The sequence below is a fragment of the Drosophila santomea genome, unplaced genomic scaffold, assembly GCF_016746245.2.
Source record: "Drosophila santomea strain STO CAGO 1482 unplaced genomic scaffold, Prin_Dsan_1.1 Segkk79_quiver_pilon_misjoin1_scaf, whole genome shotgun sequence".
NCBI classification, from domain to species: domain Eukaryota; kingdom Metazoa; phylum Arthropoda; class Insecta; order Diptera; family Drosophilidae; genus Drosophila; species Drosophila santomea.
Genome location: NW_025319012.1, coordinates 347,041 through 368,300, shown reverse-complemented (window position 1 = coordinate 368,300; position 21,260 = coordinate 347,041). Strand labels below are relative to the sequence as shown.

The 21,260-nt window shown below is 41.8% G+C and overlaps 1 protein-coding gene across 1 annotated transcript in view; it reads left to right on the top strand.

The window, feature by feature from the left end:
• The window catches only part of LOC120457731, a 77,701-nt gene extending 56,924 nt beyond the window's left edge, over window positions 1–20,777 (top strand). Inside the window, 2 exon segments of the mRNA XM_039645231.2 lie at window positions 18,609–20,044; window positions 20,269–20,777. Of these exon segments, the coding sequence (XP_039501165.2) occupies window positions 18,609–18,969 (361 nt within the window). The 3' untranslated portion in view covers window positions 18,970–20,044; window positions 20,269–20,777.
• Window positions 20,778–21,260: the final 483 nt, after the last annotated feature.

The following is a 21,260-nucleotide window of genomic DNA, read 5'->3' as shown; positions in this document are numbered from 1 at the left end:
ACATGGGGAAAGTGGGCAAAGATACGTGATGGTCAGGGAAATTGCACAACAGCAGCAGCGTTTAATTATGACAATCAATACTCACACATGCCGGAGCACTTGCCACACAGATACTCGAATACATACAGTTCAACCTCTATATGTATATCGAAATGTGATAAGCTGAACTTTTGGTGAGGCACAGAATTTATGGCAAGAAAAACGAATAGCGAAACATTTTATTAGCTTGAGTACTGGCAATTGTTTGAACAGACAGGCACACTCATTTCAAAGTCATTTTCTTTGATACCTAAAAGCTTGTATAGTCACTTCTAACTTCAAACTTCCCGTACTCGAAGGACAAGCGTACGTTTCGTACGGGCTTCCACTGTAGCAGATACACACACATATGGCAGATTTTATTGCTGATGTGCTCTCATTGCTCATCTGCGCTGCCCAGGGACCTCGGACTAGTGCAAATAAAACTTGATTAAATTCCATTGGCGGTTCCAATTTCGCTCGGGTTGAGCTCTGGGGTCGGTCATGGAATTGACCGGACAATCTCTGGAGATAGGGTCAGGCACATGAAGTGGAACCAGCATTCGGAGCAGCAGATCGGCCATATTACTGGTACAATAATCAAACATAACCTAATTAGATGGACGTCGGCATCCTTGTGGATGGTGATTGTTCCATGCGAACCCGAGAATTTGTTAGTGTTAAAGTCAAGGGTAACATGGAGTTTTGGGAAAACAACATATTGTTGCATAAAAGTTCAAACGGTGGTTGAAAGCACCAACTATTTATATTAAGTAATGCTCTAAGTTTATGGATTATACATCGAATTTATTGATTTTGAACACAAAATATTGCATTTTTATTATACCCGTTACTCGTAGAGTAAAAGGGTATACTAGATTCGTTGAAAAGTATGTAACAGGCAGAAGGAAGGGTTTCCGACCATATAAAGTATATATATTCTTGATCAGGACCAATAGCCGAGTCGATATGACCATGTCCGTCTGTCCGTCTGTCCGTCTGTCCGTCTGTCCGTCTGTCTGTCCGTCCGTATGAACGCTGTGATCTCAGGAACTACAAAAGCTAGAAAGTTGAGATTAAGCATACAGACTCCAGGGACATAGACGCAGCGCAAGTTTGTCGAATCATGCTGCCACGCCCACTCTAACGCCCACAAACCGCCCAAAACTGCCACGCCCACACTTTTGAAAAATGTTTTGATATTTTTTCATTTTTGTATTAGTCTTGTAAATTTCTACCGATTTGCCAAAAAACTTTCTGCCACGCCCACTATAACGCCTACAAACCGCCAAAAACTGTGTTTAAGACTCTCCTTCTCCCTTTCACTAGCTGAGTAACGGGTATCAGATAGTCGGGGAACTCGACTATAGCGTTCTCTCTTGTTTTTATTTTCAATTTTGCACGAGCTTCGTTTGATATGCGTTGTTGTGCAAAAGGCAAAGGAAATCTGCTTTAATTCAATCGAAATGAGTTCCCCAATTAGCCAAAATGTAATGAAAATTTGAAGCCTGGGAATCGACTAGTTAATTAAATAACAATTACTATTCCGACCTAACGGGGATATCGGGTATCGCAAAGCCCATCATAGCTCTTCAAAGGGCTGATTACTGCTGTGGCATTGTTGCAGGCTTCGTTGGCGGTCGTAATGGCATGGCCATTGAAGTATTCATCACCTAACTATATGGTTATCTCTTGCTCTGTTTCCATTGCCATCTCTTTCCTTGTTGGAACGGCGCTTCTGTGCCTGGGTTTTTGCTTTGTTAGCAATGTCTTCAATTAACATGTGCGCTACGCACTTTCTTTGACCAAATACATACATAAATACATACAGACAATCGAGATGAGAGGTATTTCACTAGAGCTGAACAAGTGAGGTCTTTTCCCCATACATGAGCTTGTGGACAGGTGAAATCTGCTGGCTTCGATTGCGATTCAATCATGATCTTGATAGTTTAAAAATATTATTAAATTAACACGAATGTCTTTGCGATGTATGTTTTTCATTAGCGTCTCATGCGTCTCATTAGCGCTTGCAGCACGCACAAATCGCAATGACACGATTAATATTTCCATCACGCACGCATCTCCAATTTGGACTGCTTTACCGAGAGTGTGTGTATCTGTGCGGTAGAGAGGGTCTCATGTGAAGTGGCGACAATCAAACACACACTCAAAGATTAATCCTGACACTCACTTGCAAACTAATTACATGGCTCTTAGGCAACGTCTCATGCTCCGAAAAGGACCAATCGACCCCAAACCACCCACTGGCCTCTTGTAACCCGCAGGCTGGAAAGCAGCCTCATAATGAGGTTGCCTCTGCTGCAAGTAAACATCGATTGAATGCAACATATGATTGGCAATAATTGAAAATAGTTGTTGCACGTTAAGAGGTGGATGGATATGGAGGAATGTTGCCATAGCGGCCTTTGTTCACCCGCTCACATATGTACTTATGGGGGCTTTATTAAATTCACACCCTTCGGCCACCAGGCAACGTCTGTTCCTATCATCATTATCATCATCCTCCTCATCATCGCCGTCATCATCGGGGATTCTTCTCTTACGAGCATCTTGACCAACACAATGGCACTCAGCAGCAACAATAAATGCGTAATGATAGTCAGTCACTGTCACCCTGTTCACGAAGAACATCCCCCCAGCACCCACTGGCCCCCACTTTGGTTGCCATTTCTTTTAACTGCTGCGAACAAACGAATAAAACGAAGCATGAGATCAGCATTGGCTTTCAACTCGGAGTAAAATAATTGTGCATTTCGTTGGCACTCGAAAAAATGATGCAGTCCCTAATATGGCAATTGTAGCTTTGGTGAGCTAATATGTTGAACACCGTGAGACTAAGAAGCACATTTTTAACTAATAAGCTTCAAATATATGAAATATTATACCATGCAAATGCAGTGTTTTTTTTGCGAGTGCAGCTCAGAGTTCCTTTGACAATCGCCAACACCAATCATCCCGCACAACTCAGTTCAGACGTTCAGACGCTCGGATGGTACGATGGTCCGACGGGCATTGGTCATTTGTTTATTTCATCTGCTGTAAACTGTCATTACTTTGTCATGGGCAATCCGAACAGAAGGGAGCCATCAGGGCCGCAGCTTGGGGCAATGGTCAGGGCGCTCTTCACACGCCTCCTTGCCGATTCTGATCGCCTTAGTGCTGCAATTTTTCAGGGCTTAACAGAGGAGCATCGCAAAACAAACATAAATGGGAAAAAATGATAAATGGACAGTTCTTATCTGCCCTTCTGCTTTCTCCAGCTGCTTATCTCTGGGCTACAAATGTGGGAGGTTGTTTACATCTAGTTGTCAGAATCTGTAGGTGAAAACCACCAAATGGGAGCCAATTTATAAAGGGTGGCAAGAGGTCAACAGATTCCCAGATTCCTGCCTGAGACGCATAATCCCCGCTAATCAATCGACCCATTCATTAGAAGTAAGCTCGAATACATTACACATTTTACACAAGCTTTCAAAGTCCCCGATATCAAAGGCCACAAATCAGTAAACGAACGACCAGGAAAAGCAAAATTTGCTCTTGAGGTTCCCGATAGAAGTGCTACTGTCTGGCCGTGGGGATATGTATCTCTCTGCTATCGCATATTGTTCAGCATTAATCACATTACTTATTAAATCAATTAAAAACTTTTTCAAGCGCATAAATAAGAACTTTTGTTGCGAACCGTACGCAAGCCGGAACACTGGCAATCACAGAGCATTATCCTTTATTGTGTCTGCCTGCCCTCCGCAATCCGCACTCCGCACTCCGCACTCTGCTATCAGCATTGTTGATTTTGATGTAATTATTCGCACTGCAATTATACAAATCATGGCAATGTTGGTTCGCCGCGCCGGCTCCTGCTTCATATTTTGCCCTCATAATCTGCAATAAAAACACCAGCTGACAGCGGGCGATGCACATTATTATGTGATTTCAAAGGACTGCGCCGCTGCCATGCAACATCCAGCGGCAACATCCGCGCATTGCATAATGTGTGGAATGCAGTTCGGTAATTTTATACTTTTGCATCCATCCAGCCATCAATCCATTCGTCTATGCCAGCACTCATCCATCCATCCATCCATGCATCCACATAACACTGAATATCCACGACCCTTTCTTCTTTCCGGCAGAATGCGAAGTGCAGCGATCGAATTGAATCCAGTGAATGGGGAAAATACCTTGCAAGTAATACACTCTTTTGGATCACGGAAAATAGTTTTAACCTCTTGGAGAGGCAATTCCAAGGGCTTGTGAAAATGTTACCCAACATCCATCCGAATTCGCTTTAATATTTTGAAATTTTCGGTATATTTATTCTCTTCAATTAAATGAGTCATAATATCAGAAGTATTTTTTTCTATACGTGCACTATATAAACCGAGCGACGTTCAAATGCAAGCAACAAGAAAGGGGAAATGAGAAACAGGGGAACCCCAATTGATTGAAATATTCATGGAATATCCCTGCAAATTGCTGATGACTTTTGCCGCTGATAGCGTTAAAGGTACAACTGGCATTTTCAGTTGCGAGCTTGTCGAGAAAGTCTGTCAACTTCGTTTTGCCGAGGAAGACGCTCAGCTCAAAGGGAGGAAGCGTTTAATTAAAAACATTTTGTATACACATTTGCTTCCTTTTGCCAGATATCCAGATTGTTGCTGCTGATGCTGGAAGCTGAATGCTGCTTGCTACTGCTGTGTGTTATTGCGATTCCGTTTGCAATTGCTATTGCCTGAGCTTCCTTTGCCTAAAGTACTCCCATTGCCATTCCCATTCCCATTCCCATTGCTAGTGCCATTCCCATTCTCTCACCAATCCCCGGATCTCCCGGATCTAAAATCACCATGCTGCTCTTGTTAATGATATCACCGAATGGCTGCTTTTGTTGCTGCTGCTGATGTGGCTGCTGTCAGTTGTCTGCTGTCTGTGCTGTCTGTGCTGCTTGTTCGTTGCTGTGTTAATGATATTTAATGATGATGCCAGGGCTGTTTCTGCAGCTGCCACGCCTCCAACAAGCCAGAGCGGGAGAAACCACCCATAGAATATTTTGGCATCTCCACCCATATCCCCACAACTCACTCCCTCTACTGCACATGCACATGCACATGCACATGCAAAATTTGTTTGTCTATGCGGGGACGTCATTTGATTTCGTCTGCCTCCCTTGCGCTTGCTGCCTGGCTTTTAATATGCACCCGAAATATCCTTTGGCTTTAATCCTTTCGAACCCCCCCGCGCCCCTCATCAGTGGTAGGCCCCTGGATCTGGACTAATTTTGGTTAGGCAGGCGCCAGTTATTGCCATGGCTCTCACCCTGCATCCCTGAATCCGCAGACTGAGCGAAAAGGGATCTGTGTTTTTAGGTAACAAGGCTTAATTCTTAAAAATATTTTATTCTATTTACTGGTATGCTCCTATATGGTATTAGTTAAAAACCGTGTTCCAACCGTTGCAATATCACCTGCAAAATTTTCATTTGATAGACTTTTGATTTGTAAAGTTGCGTTGACTTTTTCGCTATGCACTTGCATTGGATCCGGGCTTTTGACCATTGAAGGCCCCGCAGGCCACAATCATTATCAGTTTTCCGTTCGCTTTTTGGGTCGGATGTCTGCGTCCAAGGGATTCTTCATTTTGTGGCCATCGGAAATACAAATGAACATTTTCAGCTTTGAATTTTCGGCTTTTATCCATCTCTGACTAATTTTTTCTGTTTAGCTGTACGTTGCTGTCGAGGTCGGAAATTTAAGAGGGGCAGCTGACTCACTTGTTGCTGGGTCACTTTGCTTTGCATCCAATGGATAGTGATGAAATGGTAGTTTGCACCCAAGTTGGTAATTGCTTTTTGCCAGCCCGAATATTAAGCTAATAAAACGTTCATCAGTGGCTATCGATGCAAGACGGAGAATAAATGCAGAAGGCCTTAACATTGCAAACCAGAGACATCACGTTCATATTGGCCAAACAGGATAACTTTTTTTTTGTTTATCAATTTATGTGATTGCCTGGGGCTAAATTCATCAGCACCATCTAAGCAGCTAATCTTGAACTATTTATACCCGTTACTCGTAGAGTAAAAGGGTATACTAGATTCGTTGAAAAGTATGTAACAGGCAGAAGGAAGCGTTTCCGACCATATAAAGTATATATATTCTTGATCAGGATCAATAGCCGAGTCGATTTGGCCATGTCCGTCTGTCCGTCCGTCTGTCCGTCTGTCTGTCCGTATGAACGTCGAGATCTCAGGAACTACAAAAGCTAGAAAGTTGAGATTAAGCATACAGACTCCAGGGACATAGACGCAGCGCAAGTTTGTCGAATCATGCTGCCACGCCCACTCTAACGCCCACAAACCGCCCAAAACTGCCACGCCCACACTTTTGAAAAATGTTTTGATATTTTTTCATTTTTGTATTAGTCTTGTAAATTTCTACCGATTTGCCAAAAAACTTTCTGCCACGCCCACTATAACGCCTACAAACCGCCAAAAACTGTGTTTAAGACTCTCCTTCTCCCTTCCACTAGCTGAGTAACGGGTATCAGATAGTCGGGGAACTCGACTATAGCGTTCTCTCTTGTTTTGTAGTGAAAACTATTCCGTGTTTTCCCATAGCACTTCCTAATTTGTTGACAATTTCTATCACAATAATTGGTATTCCATCAATACTGGGTGGATACTGGGTTGGGCACGGAAATCATGCTTCCACTCCGAAGTTGAATACCTCAATTGCGATTACCTGTTTGCGATCACTAATTTAAGCTGTCCTGAAACGAAATACACTTTTAGCTTCGTTGGTCATGGGGTTAACCAGCCATCGGTGCTGACATACACGTACCTGCAGGGGGATAATATCAAATTCCGCCTCAAGGACCCACTCCTAACCCAACTCCCTCTTAATTACTCGGAATCGCGCTTGTCAATCCGTCGCTGTATCCCCCTCCCCGTGCAACGCCATCCTTTTCGGGCAACATTCCGCGAGACAGGCAACGAACGGACTAATTTATGCATGCTGGAGTGCCGAGTACTTGTATTTCGTATCTATGAGATACTCTTCTGAACCCGTAGCTGCGAGTTTATTTAATATGCGTGCTGCGTCAAAGTTTGTGATGATTATTTTGGCAACGGAGGAGGTGGAGGTGAAGGAGGACAAGGAGGAGCAGGGCAGACGGCCGCCACGCCCCCTCTTCTTGCATACAAAAATAACCAATATTGATTTGTCATGGCGCTGGATTTTCAGCGTGGGCGGGTAACTTTGAATGGGAACGATGATGGGGAGGTTTGGAGGGGATTTTCCCTGGTTCATCGCTTCTCTGTCAAAGCTCCTTTGTGTGTCTGCCTCTTACGTTTACGTTTTATATTTTAGTTCTCTCTTTATTTCTATGTTTTATTCTGTTCTGTTCTGTTCTGTTCTATTAAAAGCAGTAATAATTTCGGTTGCAGCTTTGGATAAGCACACAGAGACACACCGCCATATGCAAACAATCCGTGCCGCATTTTGGCCCGTTGTTGGATCTGCTTAGCTAGTTCGAAGTAACGATGTACTTTGTTGTGCTCAAGGAAGATTTGGAACTACTGGAGATTGCTGCTCCTAAATATGCATCTAAAAATAACATACCACTACATAAAATACTAGTGTGCCAAGTGCCTATTATGTTCTTTTTTGTTGGTTCCATGTACTCACTGAAATATACAAGTTTTGAGAAATTTAATCCATTGCATTTCATGAAAACCAAATGACAATGAGGGGAATCCTTTGGACAGTGTAATTTTCCCCCTGCCATAACATCTTCAAAAATGTAATTTCGTTTATTAAATTGTTTTGTTTGCGGATTCTCGTTGAGATTTTATGTTTGACGTTGGCCAAAAGCTCTTTTGCCGCACAGCCTCCCCTTTTGCGACTGAGTGTAAGTGTGAGTTTGTGAGTTTGTCTGGTTGCATTATGATGTTGATTATGCAGATTATTATTATCGGGCAGAGCAAGGCCTGTGGGTCTGAGACTAAGCTTCACCTCGTTGCATGATTCATAGTTAGTTGGCCGAGTGCATGCCTCAATGGTCTGAGCCGCTTAGACACGCCTGATGGGTTCGGTACGAAGTAGAGTTCTATAATGGAGCGCCAGCCAAATGCATTCAGTGAACAATTGAAACTTATAAATTAGTAGAAGCAGCACACGCACAAAACACCCCGGCACACACACAAGCACGCACACACCGCCGGGGAATATGATTAATACTTCCCAAAGTTATTTGTTATTAGATTACACCTAGCCGGGGTGCACACTGAAAAATATATCGGATTTTAGTTTAAAGGTAACTAAAAGAAGGTGCTTTAGATTATTTACCAATACGCCTATTGGAAATTTATATAAATAATTAATAAGTTATGATTGATAACTTCGATACAATGTCCCTTATTTCCGATGAGCTGCTGGCTTGATCTTAGATTTATCATTGCCAGTGCTCGATTGCTTAGTGGGTGACTTTAAGATTATCTCGCCTTTTTTCCAGTGTTTTGAGTTTGGGATCATTTTGGGACTGCTTTGTACTCGATGGCGCTCCATTGTCTGTTTGCTGGCATTGTGTGCTCGGCTTTGTTTCCATCGCCTACGACGTTGCCTTGCGATAAGAGTCTCTCTTTCTGGGTGTTTCTGGGTGTTGGTGGTTGGGTGACCGTGGAGGTCGAAACTTCAAATTGAAAACTTTAATTAGAATTATTGTTATTGTTGTTGTTGTTATTGCTGCTTCTGCTGCCATTGTCAATGGATCTTAAGTGCCCAGACCAACTGAAACTCACCTTCGTCTGGAGGTCTTCTGGTCCTGCAAAAGTTGACGCAAAAGTTTTCCGCAGGAACTTGACGCGTGTTCAACATACTTGAGCGCCTTGTGCTGCCATTCCCTTGCCGACCGGGGGAAATATCCATCTCGGCAAGTGCAGTTTTAATATGTTGAAAGTTTTGTTCGGAAATCAGTTAGCCGCTTAGTTTTCTACCCCATGGAGCGAATTCCTGGCACGCTTCCATGCCTTTCGATATTCAAACTCGAGGAGCTTTTATCAATCATGCAATTTGGACACATACGAGTATGCGTGTCTATATGTATATTGCTCCGCTCAACTATGTACTTCCTGCTTAATTGTCAATTAGTGGGCACATATTTTGTAAACGTTTTTCAGACTCAATCGGCCGCAACCAATGGATCCGCGCCCCCAATCAATTCATTTATTTTACATTCGGCGCGTTCATCGGAAAAATAATACCAAAGAATTCCAAATAGGGGACGAGAACAGCAACTATTAATTAGATAGGCCGCAAATTAGTGGAACATATTCCGCACATATTGAACTCTACACAGGGCTTCATTCTTTTATGGTCTTAGACGGGCTCTTTATTTATTAAAAATGAATTTCATTCTAATTTATAATGAGATGGTTTTGCCAGGTCCATTGTTGCTGTTGTGCGTCCATATACAAACTGAATTGTGGTTGTGGTCCTATTATTGGATTTCAAACAAATTGCTTCATAGACAAATCTGATCCACTTAGCGTGTGATTTTTGTGGTGCGAAGTTTTGATACCGCAACACATTTCTTTACCAGAATTTAGTGAAGGGATTTAGGCAAACTTGGAGAAGTATATAATAATTATATGCCTGGCAAATACTTGGCAAAAAGTAATTTGATTAGAAAGTTCAAAATTTTTGGATCAAACTGGTTTTATTGGCACCTCTTTTATGTGCTCTTTGATTAATATTAAAGAAGAAATCGGCTCCCAAATAAGCGTCCAGAACACTTCCAGATAATATAAATATCTCTTCCCAATCAATCAATGTCATGTCTCCCCTTTGATTGTCCAAACACTTGGTTAAATAAGCATATACATATAAGCGTGTATAAAAAGCGAACAATGAACTCAGTCAAATGTCAAGCAATTACAGCACATGTAGATAAAACTTCAGCCGTTCTCATTCGGTAACGATCGAGTGTCGATCATTTATCAATATTCATGGGCCGATCAATTTGACCTCTTGCCACACATTTGCTGTAGCCCCGAACTCGTAAACCTCTAAAATGTGCGCGTTTCGCCATATTGTTCTAATTGCAGCCATTTGTTTGGCTTTTAGGACCGAAAATAAACTGTGGAACCCGATGAGGAATAAAGTGAAATGCGTGTCGTTATTTTGAAATCAGCTGTGGCCCAGACACTGTGGAGTGGTTCTCTAATTGATATTAAATAACTCAACGGACACACACGGTACAACCTGTTTCGCAAGGGTAGATATAAATATGTACACTTATATATAGTATATACATAGATATTAAATAAATGCAAAGCCATAAATAAACCGCCGCCCAAGTTAGATGGAGAAAAAAACAGAATGAAGAACCCGCCATAAAGCCGAGAATACACCAAATACACGAAAACAATTTCTCAAATTTCTCAGCTCACAAAAAGAAACACGAGCTGATAAACGCTAAAAAAATTGCCATATTTTATGAATTATTTACGCATTTTACTACATATGGAACCGTGACTAATTAAGCAATTTTTGAGCCAAATCAGAGCCGCGTTTTTCGCTTTGCCATTAAGGCTTACTAATTATTAATGGTCTTAATGATAAGTTTTCGATCGGCTTTTGTTCGTTTTTGAACCCATTTTATGTCGTTTCCATTGAAAAATCGATGTGGTGTTATACGTTTTTGTTTGTACGCTTTCTGAAAGGTTTTGTTGAAAACGTTGACAGAAGCACTGAATTGTATGCACTCGAGTTTTTCTGGTCATAAAATCGATTCTTTTTTCAACATGAATTAGATATTATGGACATTTGAATTGAAAGTACTAAACTAAAATTGGATTTCTCATTAAAGTATGTTATCTAGTTTTACATAACTAAAAAATTAATAAGCCAGCCTAAGCTACAACTAAATAAACACACGGGTTTTATGTAGCTACCTCTTACTATCTTTATTTTCAATCTTGTTCTACTAGCAGGGTACCATAATTTCGACTTTAAACTCAGCTCTTTCCATTCCGACTCTACTAGACTTTTATTTCATAAGTTTTAGAGCCCTCATTAAACCATTTTTACAGCCACGACTTGACTTTTGTTTTAGCTGGCCATCTTGAGCTCTCTTTTTTAATTCCCGTCGCTGATTGCTTGTGCCCAGTTTTCCATTGATTCTGAGCCCGATTCGTTTTCGTTATTGCCGTCTATAAGTGCGTAATTTACTTAAGCTGCTTTGTGCTTAATATGCGCATTTTAATAGATTTGTTCCACTATCGTCAGGGCAATAAATTAATAAAACGCTCAGCCGCTGCGACCAACCTGCCTTTTCTCCTTTTCCAGTCCCGCTTCAACGTTTCCTTTCTGCCCTGGCCTATCCATGCATTCCGCACTTGACTGGGGCTCGGTTATGGGTATACACTGGCAGAAATTATATTCAAGCGCAACTAACTGAACGAAGAAGGCCCTGATAAGTGGTGAAACACGAGCAATGGGATCACACATTTGGCTAGCCGGCAATAATACTGTTTTATGAACCTCACCACCTCGCATGAACAAACTCTGCAATCAAGTCACATCACACCCAGGTGGTGTGCATATTTTCGACCAGTGCAGAGGTGGGTATCTGGGGAACTGAAAGCTTTTCAGCTGCGGCTGAGTGCCTCTAAGATGCAACTAATGATAACGGCGGCACAGACACCGACTACGGCCATGTGGATGGGCTTGGGCTCGGGTCTGGGTGTGGGCATGGCTTGCAGTTTGCTTTTAGGGGCTGTGGCAGAGATGCAGCTAGTAGATGCAGCTCGATTAAGCTGCTTACCTCTGCAGGGGCGTTGCATTTTGGGTGTAGCTGCCGCATCAGCGAGGTCGCCACAGCTGACAGCTCAATGGCCCCATGTGGGTTGAGTTTGTTTTGTGTCAGTTCACAGTTGGCCCCATTCATAATTATAAACCTGGCAAGCAGCCTGCCTGTCTGCCTCACCTTTTCCAGCTGAGAGCGGGGGAGAACTGGAGGAAAAGGCGGACGGCATCGCTGCGCTTTTTCACGCCTTGGCGGCTCATTAAAAGAACCGCAACTGACATTGCCTTTTTTCCCAAAACTTGCACTCACACAACGGCCACGCCTCTCTGGCACTGGGAACAGCGAACACTAGATCTTGCTGTTAATTTGAGCTACTACAGATTTCTGATCGATTGTATTTCACTTCCTTAATCTGTAACTAACTTTGTATAATAAGTGTTATAATAAGTGAAGTGTTTAGTAGGAAGGATTTGCCTCTTGCATTACAATGAAACAAGAACGCACCCGAAATGCGATCGCAGTGTAGGCGTTGGTTATTGTGACACATGGAGAAGAGCTTCGAGAGAAGCAGCCGACCCCTTCGGTTATGAATTATGTTCGCTCGCTCAAGATTGATAGTTCTCTGCAGGCTTCGTAAGCGTCATCCCCGTCATGATGTTCTTCCTTGGGGCCTGGTCAAGTGCCGTTAGCCGGGTATCTATCTATATCTATCGCTGTGCGAATTCGCCCCATGTCATTCTCGTGACCCAGTTAGTTCACCCCAAAATGAGCGGGTGTCTCCTTAATTAGCATATGCTGAGGCAGGTGCGCGGGTTTTGTGCGAATCGTGATAATTCGTGGATGACTGCCATTTGAATATTGGTCCCTAACGAAGGAATATGTTGGGCACAGAGCTCGTTCTGGGGCGCACCAAAAGGGAAGAGATGAGATGCTGGTGTCGATTCCCTTGCAAATTGACCTGCTCATTATGGCATTTTGTTTAACGGGTTTTAGTCATTAATTTGTGGCACTTTAAAAGGGTTAACAGGGAATTTCAATGGATAATGGGCGCATTGCATTCCTTGATAAATATCCTTATAACGGGTGTTTTTTTTAGAGGTATAGAACTTTAAGTTGGCATTACTGTTCAAGATGGCGACCGATTTAACAGCTGTCAAGTGATTTATTCTCAGTTTGGTTTGGCAATTCGTCATGCGTGCTTACAAAATCCAACTCGTGCAAGAATTGAAACCAAACGATCATCAAGCAAGGCGTAGATTCGTCGAATGGGCCCAAAACGAGATTGCTGTTGTTCCCGATTTTTCATAAGCCTCCAAGATCTTGTGATTTAACACCGCTAGACTACTTTTTGTGGGCTATGAAAGTCATTGGTCTATGCGGATAAGCCACAAACGCTAAACCATTTGGAAGACAACATTCGCCGTGTTATTGCCGATATACGGCCAAATGTTGGAAAAAGTCATTGCAAATTGGACGTCCAGATTGGACTACATCCGAGCCAGCCGTGGCGGTCATATGCCAGAAATCATATTTAAAATGTAATGCCACAAGATTATCTTTCATGTCAATAAAATTCATGTCAATCGAATAATCCATCGTTGTTTTATTGCAATTTAAAGTTCTATACCTCTAAAAAAAACACCCTATATAAGGATATAATGGATAGGTTTGGAAAGGAAAAGTAAATCAGGCACATCCACATTTAAATCCCACCATATTCAGCTTAACTGTGTGTACTTTAGTAACTTTACTACGTAATTTATAAGAAAGTTATAAGTCTCAGCTTCGCTCTTCCAGAGCCATTTAGAGCCAAAGCCAAAGGCAGGGGCAGAGCCAGAAGACATTTCACTGCATCAACAAGTATGCAGCAATTTGAATTTGGCTTCTCTGCATAACAGAAATCCCTTCAGGCATTCACCTCCGGCACGTGTGCGAGTGGGCTTAAATCCATAGAGACCCGTTCTAATCCCTCTGCCATGCATTCACCTCTGCTCTGCAGCCTGGTCCGAAAGAGGTTAAATCCAATTCGGTTCAGCTTTTTGGTGGCCTCTTCGAAATCCCCTCCTGCGCAAACAACAACAATGGGTGCACAGAGTGAGGTGGGGTCAGTCGAAGAACGTAAAAAGAGAAGTGAATTAAAATTAAATATAAGAGGAAGGTCTAGATTTCCAGAGTGCAACAGCCACTTCAATTCCAGTGTAATCTCTTTAAATGTGAAACTGGAATCGAACATACATATGAGTTTCAATTTCAGGGAGTGGAAATCAATTTTAGATGCCGCTACACTTTATTTGATTTCATTACTTCTCCGTTTTATTACTTTTCGTGTATGGACAATCAAACATTGATGTCAGAATTTAATATGCTGTATAAATCGTTTTGAGCCATTGACACATTCATTCGTTCGTTCGGTTGTATTCCGTGTTTCGTATTCGTATTCGTATTCGTATTCGTATCCGTAGAATCAACAATCCAGAGTTGTCTCCATGGAATGTAACTGCCCATCTCGTCACCCATTTTTCGGTATTTGTATGGAAAAAATATTTATATTTACACGCAACTCATACAGCGGCGTCGCCGCTCCACACATATTTTTCGTTATTTTTTGTACTTCTCTGTTTTGTGAATAGCACACATACATGAGAATTTTTCACTCTCATTGCTTTTCGAAGCTTTTCCATGGTTCACATTTCATTTATTTTCACTCCAGCCTGTATGGCTGTGTGCACTTCACAACTTAATACACTTTATTATTGAAAATATTTTTTATTACAAGTGGGCTGGGCCTGATCGCTGAGAGGGTTTCCCGGAATTATTCGTCGGGGTATATATACTTATATGTAGTACTCATACCATACCATCATGCCCTTTTCATTTTCATTTTCATTTTTTTTTTTTTTTTTTTGGCCCTGACACGCAGCTCTCATAGTTCCGTTTGTTGGGCATTGATTTGCTGCACTCGTTTCCACGAAATACAAATATAAATACATGCAATACCAACACTCTTTTCATGCATGCACACAGTAGTAGCCACTTTCGTAGCATTTTTATATGCTTTTTAATGCTGCCTCTCTGATTTTGATATTCATGTTGCATGTTGCTGACTTTTGAAGTTTTTGGCAATTGTTACTTTTTCTTTCTGTCGAGTGGGCGGAGTTTGAGTTCGGCCTCGAAAAACGAAATGAAAAAACATTTACATAGATAGCCCTCTCTGCCTCGTTTTGCTTTTTTAATTTGCATTTATTTTTCGCTTTCATGCGTTTTATTTTTGAGGTTTTTCGGCGGGGATGCCGAATTTATTGTTTCGTATGCAAATCTCGCCTGAACTTCTTTAATGAACTAATTTTGCCGCAGAGCTGCGATCTCGTCCGATTATTTATGTATTTCTCGCTTACTCTCGCAAAGCTGAATTCAATTAGGCCTCCCATCCCCTGTTTATTTATGTGGCGTTTGTTGAATGGCTGGCTGGCTGCCTCATTTGCAAAATTTGGCCAAGAAAAGATTCGCTTCACAACCTCACTCCCTGTTTTGTGTATGTGTCAGTTTGATAAATGATATCAATTTCTTATAGACCCCACACTCACACACACGCACACAACGCCCATCACAGAGGGCATCAAAGTTTGTTTTAGAATGTTTCTGTTTTGCCTTACTGGCTGCTGCCTTCCCCTTCGAGTCCAAGTCCACTTTTGCCAATTTGACACTTTTAGCGATGCGCGTGTGTCTTGGCACTTGAATTTCAAAAGTATCTCAAGGCCTGTCAGCTGGGAGCATGAATTTTTAATACGGAATGGGGCAATCTCTTAGGAAGCCTGTAGTCTTCCCAATATGCTAATCCACCCAGCGAGTTGAGTCGCATCAAGCGGAAAACTTTTTCATTTCCAGATTTGTCTTAGTAAATTAACCCAAGAAATGCTGTCGAGAAGTAAAAGCTGTGCGGCTCACAAGGGCAACAGGTATTCACACCAACAGCACAGTTTGAATTCATTTTTTTGTAATTTGATTACCAACTTTAAATGCGATTCTTTTATATTTTTTCTATATTTAAGTATATATCTTGCCTTAATTACCCTTATCCAAAGTATACTAAACTTTGGATCAGTAGATCCATAAATATATATTTTACCCGCTAGCTTGTTATACCCTCCCTACAACCAAATAATCTCTGCCAAATTTAAAATGCCAACGGACATTCATAACGAGCATACAATTAACACGAATTCCCATTGGCAGCCAGCTATTAGTCCAGAAAAACACACATCGCAGATACATTTGTATCTTGGTGCAGACCCACCAAGTAGCCAGATACAAAAAATCCGAACCGGCGACAGACGGTCGACTAAAAGGGCCGCGGGGCGAACTGTTCCCAGATCTCCTATGTAAATGGCATAGAAATAGAAGGGAGGGGAGGCGGACTGGAAAAACTTTCGGCCACTAATCTATAATGCTGTCAGCCATTAAACAACAGAAAAACCAAATTTGTAACTCATTAGGCAAGAGGGAGAAATAAGGGAAAGACAAAAAATACAAAATAAGAAAAACGAAACTAGCCAAAGTGAACGACTGACAAATGCCACTCGGCTTGGCTGTCTCATTTGGACTGCCAAATAATATTTAATTATAAACAAATAAACGAGACCCTGGGGTTATACACGTCCCGTAAAAGGTGCCGAATGATTAATTATTATGTCAGGGAATTAAATCAAATATTTGAGTTGGCACAGCATTGCAGGCTTATCTGGGTGTCTGTTCGAAATCACGAAATGCAAATAAAAATGACTTTAAGAAAGTCCAGGGTGGATGGGAAAAATGCCATAATAATTTCTTCTTTCGCTGGCGGCGGCATGAAAAATTGAAAAGCCAACAGGCCGCGTTTAAAGATAACATAATCCATGGCCTGGAACCGTGAGCAACCTTTTTTTGGTTTTGTTTTCATTTTGAAGGGAGACGACGGGGAAAGAAAGAGGCAGATAGCGAGGGAAAAACATTAGCATATATCAATGCCAAATGCAAATAAATCATCAATAACATTTCCCTGCCACTTATGCACCACTTACAGATACTTACCCGGCGACGAAGATACGTACCTGGAGAACTGCAGCTGTGCAGCCTGCATTATTTTCCTGAAGGAATGGTAGGAGGAATGGAAGGAGGAAATCCCAAAGCCAAAGCCAACGCCAACGCGTCTCGTCGACTGTCATGTGCGAGTTTTGTGGCCCCTAACTAAGGCGCCTTGCATAAATTTACGCCAGAGGATAAGCCAAAAAAGAAAGCAGGGAAAGAGCGATGGGAAGAATACTGGCAAGGCAAACATAAAGCAATTTTATGCGTTTTTAAAATGCGGCAATTGACTGAAACAACAAAAGCGAACTGAGACGAGTGGAAAATTCAGGCAAGCCACATGTGAGCACGTTTTCCGCTTTTCCGAAGGGTAAATCAAATACGAGGCACAGACCGCTTCGAAAGGAACAAGTACCAAGTACCCAATACCCTCTGCCATATCTCGGTCGCTGATAAGCAATATAACGCAAATGCTTGATGGTTTGTTGACGACCAACAAAATTTCTTGAGCGTGTGTGTAAACATTGGCCCACCAGTCCTGGCAATGCTGAAAAATAGAAAGCAGCCAGCAGCGAGTAGCGGAGAGCATCTGAAAACGGCAGCAAGGACATCGAAGGAGCCAGCGTTTATAAATGCGCTACAGTTACAAATTGTAGCCACAGCTGTGCGTGTGTGTTCTGGTTCTGGTGCTGTGCGGCACATGTGCGCTCTAAACCATTTATAAATGTAACAAAAGCAACGCACACACGCGTTGCCGGGGAAAAGTCTGGGAAAACAGTGAAAAGCTGAAAGCTCTTGGCACAAGTGCAATGCATAAATATAAACAAAGGGATACGAACTGAAGACAGCGAAAATACAAGGTGTAATGTTTTTTTGTGATAAACAAGTCCGGCCATAGATTCATAATTTAAGGCACGAGCATTTAAAGTGATATCTCAATAAGAAGTCGAACTTTATATATCAACAGCTGCCCAACTCCACAAACAAATTTACACCAAAGCAAATGTCTAATCGAAATATAGTGTAACTTAACCCTTTACAACAACAACTGTTATGTGAAGATATAATTAAGCCAATGGGTGTTGAAGAAACCGAATTCCCCATTCGTGGTTGGGTGATGAAAGTGTAGTTCCCGCAATGGAATCTAGAAGATAAATTAGCGTTGCGTCTGCAATTTTGTGTGTTGGTTTAATAGCAACGCGACACAATCAACATATGTACTTAAAATTGAGCAATTTATATGCCGAATGTGCAATTTTGATGTTTGGCCGAGAAATATTTCGTGTCTGTGCCGAGCAGATGTCGACTAAACAGGACTACAGGAACTTTAATTGCGACCAGTTGGTGAAGTGAAGAGTGTGCAGCAAACCCGACAGCATTGAGATACAAAGCGTGTTCATAAGATACTTTTGCAGTAGGATGCGTAGCTATGTATGTGTGTGTGTGTGTCTGCGTATGTGATGTGCTACAATAAACTTGCAAATAACATTATTTGCAACTGCTACTAGTAGAATGGCAGATGGCTTAGTTGGATCTCGGAACTAAACGAAAAAGTATCCAAGAGATGCATTTTTAGCAAGACAAAAATATTTGAGATACACAAAATGAAATAGAACAAACAGCTTTTTTGCCGCCCTAATTCCACAAATGCAGTTTATCCGAAACCAATTCATCACTAACCCATTTACCTCTCTTATTTCCAGAGCATCGTTCACAATTAACGCCATCGTAGCCAGGGAGCCAAGAAACAACCAATGGAACATGTTGATGCCGGTGCGGGAGTACAACAAGCACATAGCCAAAATACCAAACTGCAAGATGAGGCAGCGGCCAACGCTTAGAGCCACCTTCGCATCCCTGCTGTTGCTCCTCCACATCGCGCAGACGCTCGATCCGGCGGCTGCCAGTGGTTCAGTCGGAAGTGGTGCCGCAGCGACAGGCGCTGCAGGTCCTTCCGCGTCCGGTGGTGCGGGGGGCGGGAGTCTGAGCAGTGGACCCCCCACTCTCATTGCCAATCTCACGGAACAAGGCAGTCCCGGTGTGTATAATTCGACAATGGGCTAATGCTAATTACCCGTATATATAAACATGGCATTAACGTGGCAGTTTGCTGACCTTTTTACCTTTCGACCCTAAACGTAAACGACCTCACCATTTCGGTATTTGCAAAAGATTTATGGGCAGTTCTTTCTATAAAAATTTCCTACCAGAACATCCATTTAGATCCAATATAAATGAATAATAAATTAAATGACATTGTTCGCGTCTGCTAGAATATGTTTTCTCAGCAAATATTATGCTCTTTAAAGGCAAGCGAGACGCGAAATGAGAATTGACGCTTTTCACCAAGTAAGGAATTCATGATAATCTTAGCATAAACTTAGAATGTATGTCCGTGCCGATGCTTGTGCGCATTTCCGGTTTCTGCTTCCGGTTGCCACGCGACGGGGGTGGCAAAAACTATTAGCCACTTGGCGCTAAACAACACCACCTGCGCCCACTAGTCCCGCTACTGAAGCAAAACTCTAAGCATCAATTAACCCAATTTTCAGAATCCATTTTCACCTGCAGTTACGCTTACAGCTCATAGCTCAGGAGCTTTGGCTTTTTCACAGTCTTCTAGCTGCGTGTTTCACAGCTCCATACTTACGTATACATACATGCACTGCTATGTTTTTTAGAAAGAGAGTTGCTCCTTTGCCCTTTTTTCTTCCAGCAAATACCCAAGTGGTGGTGATGAAACCAACGTCCAAGTCCCAAGTCCCAAGTCCCAATTCCCTAACCCACCCAATCCTTTAGGTGTAATGCCGGGCACTGTTGTCCAGACTTTTTCGTGTTCCGTGCCGTTTCTTTCTTTCCCAGGCGTTGGCGCTATTGTTGTAGTTTGGTTTGGATTGGTCACTGGATCTGGAATGGAAATGGAAATGGAAATGGAAATGGAGTGGAAGCTGAAATCATAATTAATCCATTGATTTTGAACTTTTTTCAGCTTAAATAATTCACACAAATCATTTCAGCAATAAATACGAATTCTTTCGCAGCATTTAACAATGAATATTTCAGCAAACAACATTTTTTCAGCCAAGGTTTCCTTATTTGTTTTAAATAACCTGGGATCCAATTACAAATTGATGAGCAGGTAATGAACGTAGCAAAAAGTAAATAGAATCATTTTAATTTGGAAGCGCCACTGTTGCAAACTTTGATTTGCATGTAAAGTCATAAATAATTCATTTTAACACATTCAACATTTATGAATATTTTTTCTGTACTCTTTTGTATTCTAGCTGTCGCTATTAATCAAATTATACGTATACTACATTCTTTTTTAAATTGTTTATTTATGTCGCTACGTTTATGCAGCCGACTGGAAATTTTGTGTGACAGAGTGTCATAAGCTGCAGAATGTGGATGGTCATCTTACCTGGCGGTTGATTGATTCTCCCAGCCAAAAAATAAACACCTGGAACGATGCCATACACCTGGAAGTGAGCTGTACTTGGGATACATTTTGAAATTCTGGAAGTCTGCTTCACATCACCGAATAGCAATTATACAGAAAAACTTCCACCATTAAGACTAAGCAATAAAGCTGAAAGTTCAAATTCTTTTAAGTAATTCTTATAAACAACGAATAATTACTTAATTAATAAAGTTGGCATAATACTCTTCTGTTTAAAATTTATTGTACTTAAACAATGATATATTCAATTGTCAACAATATTGATACAGAATTTTCCAAATTATGGGTTTCTAATGCCTGCATAAATTGTAAAAGTGACTACTGTAAAGGTTAGTAACTAATTCTGCACCCTAACAACTCTGTTATCTAGCTTTAAGATCTGAAAATAAAAACTCATTTATATAAAGTACTGGGAATGGTCTTGTGGTGTATCATCCTTTTTGGTTTCGTTTACATGTTAAACTGTCGATCAAGCAACTCCTCGTTCCCAATGGAGGGTCGGGTACGCAGGAAGTTGTCTTAACCTGTCCATAAAGATGGCACTCCTCGGCCTACACGATTGCCGTTAAGAACTCGTTTTAATCTGAGACTTTTACCTACCTTCCTGCGGTATGTTCGGCTCTGCTATGCTGTGCTGTGCTGAGCTGAGCTGAGCTGAGGCTCTTGTTATTGCCGTTGCCGTGAGATACGATTTTTATGCACCTTCTGACTGCATCTTGATAGGCCGGAGACGGACCGGGCCAAACAGATTGACTCCGGCCTAGTGTTGATAAGAGTCCGCTCGAACGACCGATAAAGTCAATCAATCAGCTGGCTGGCAGACAGCCGCGGCTCAAAGCGGACTTAATTATCTGTTTAGATAACCGAGCGGCCAAAAATAGCCGACGTTCGT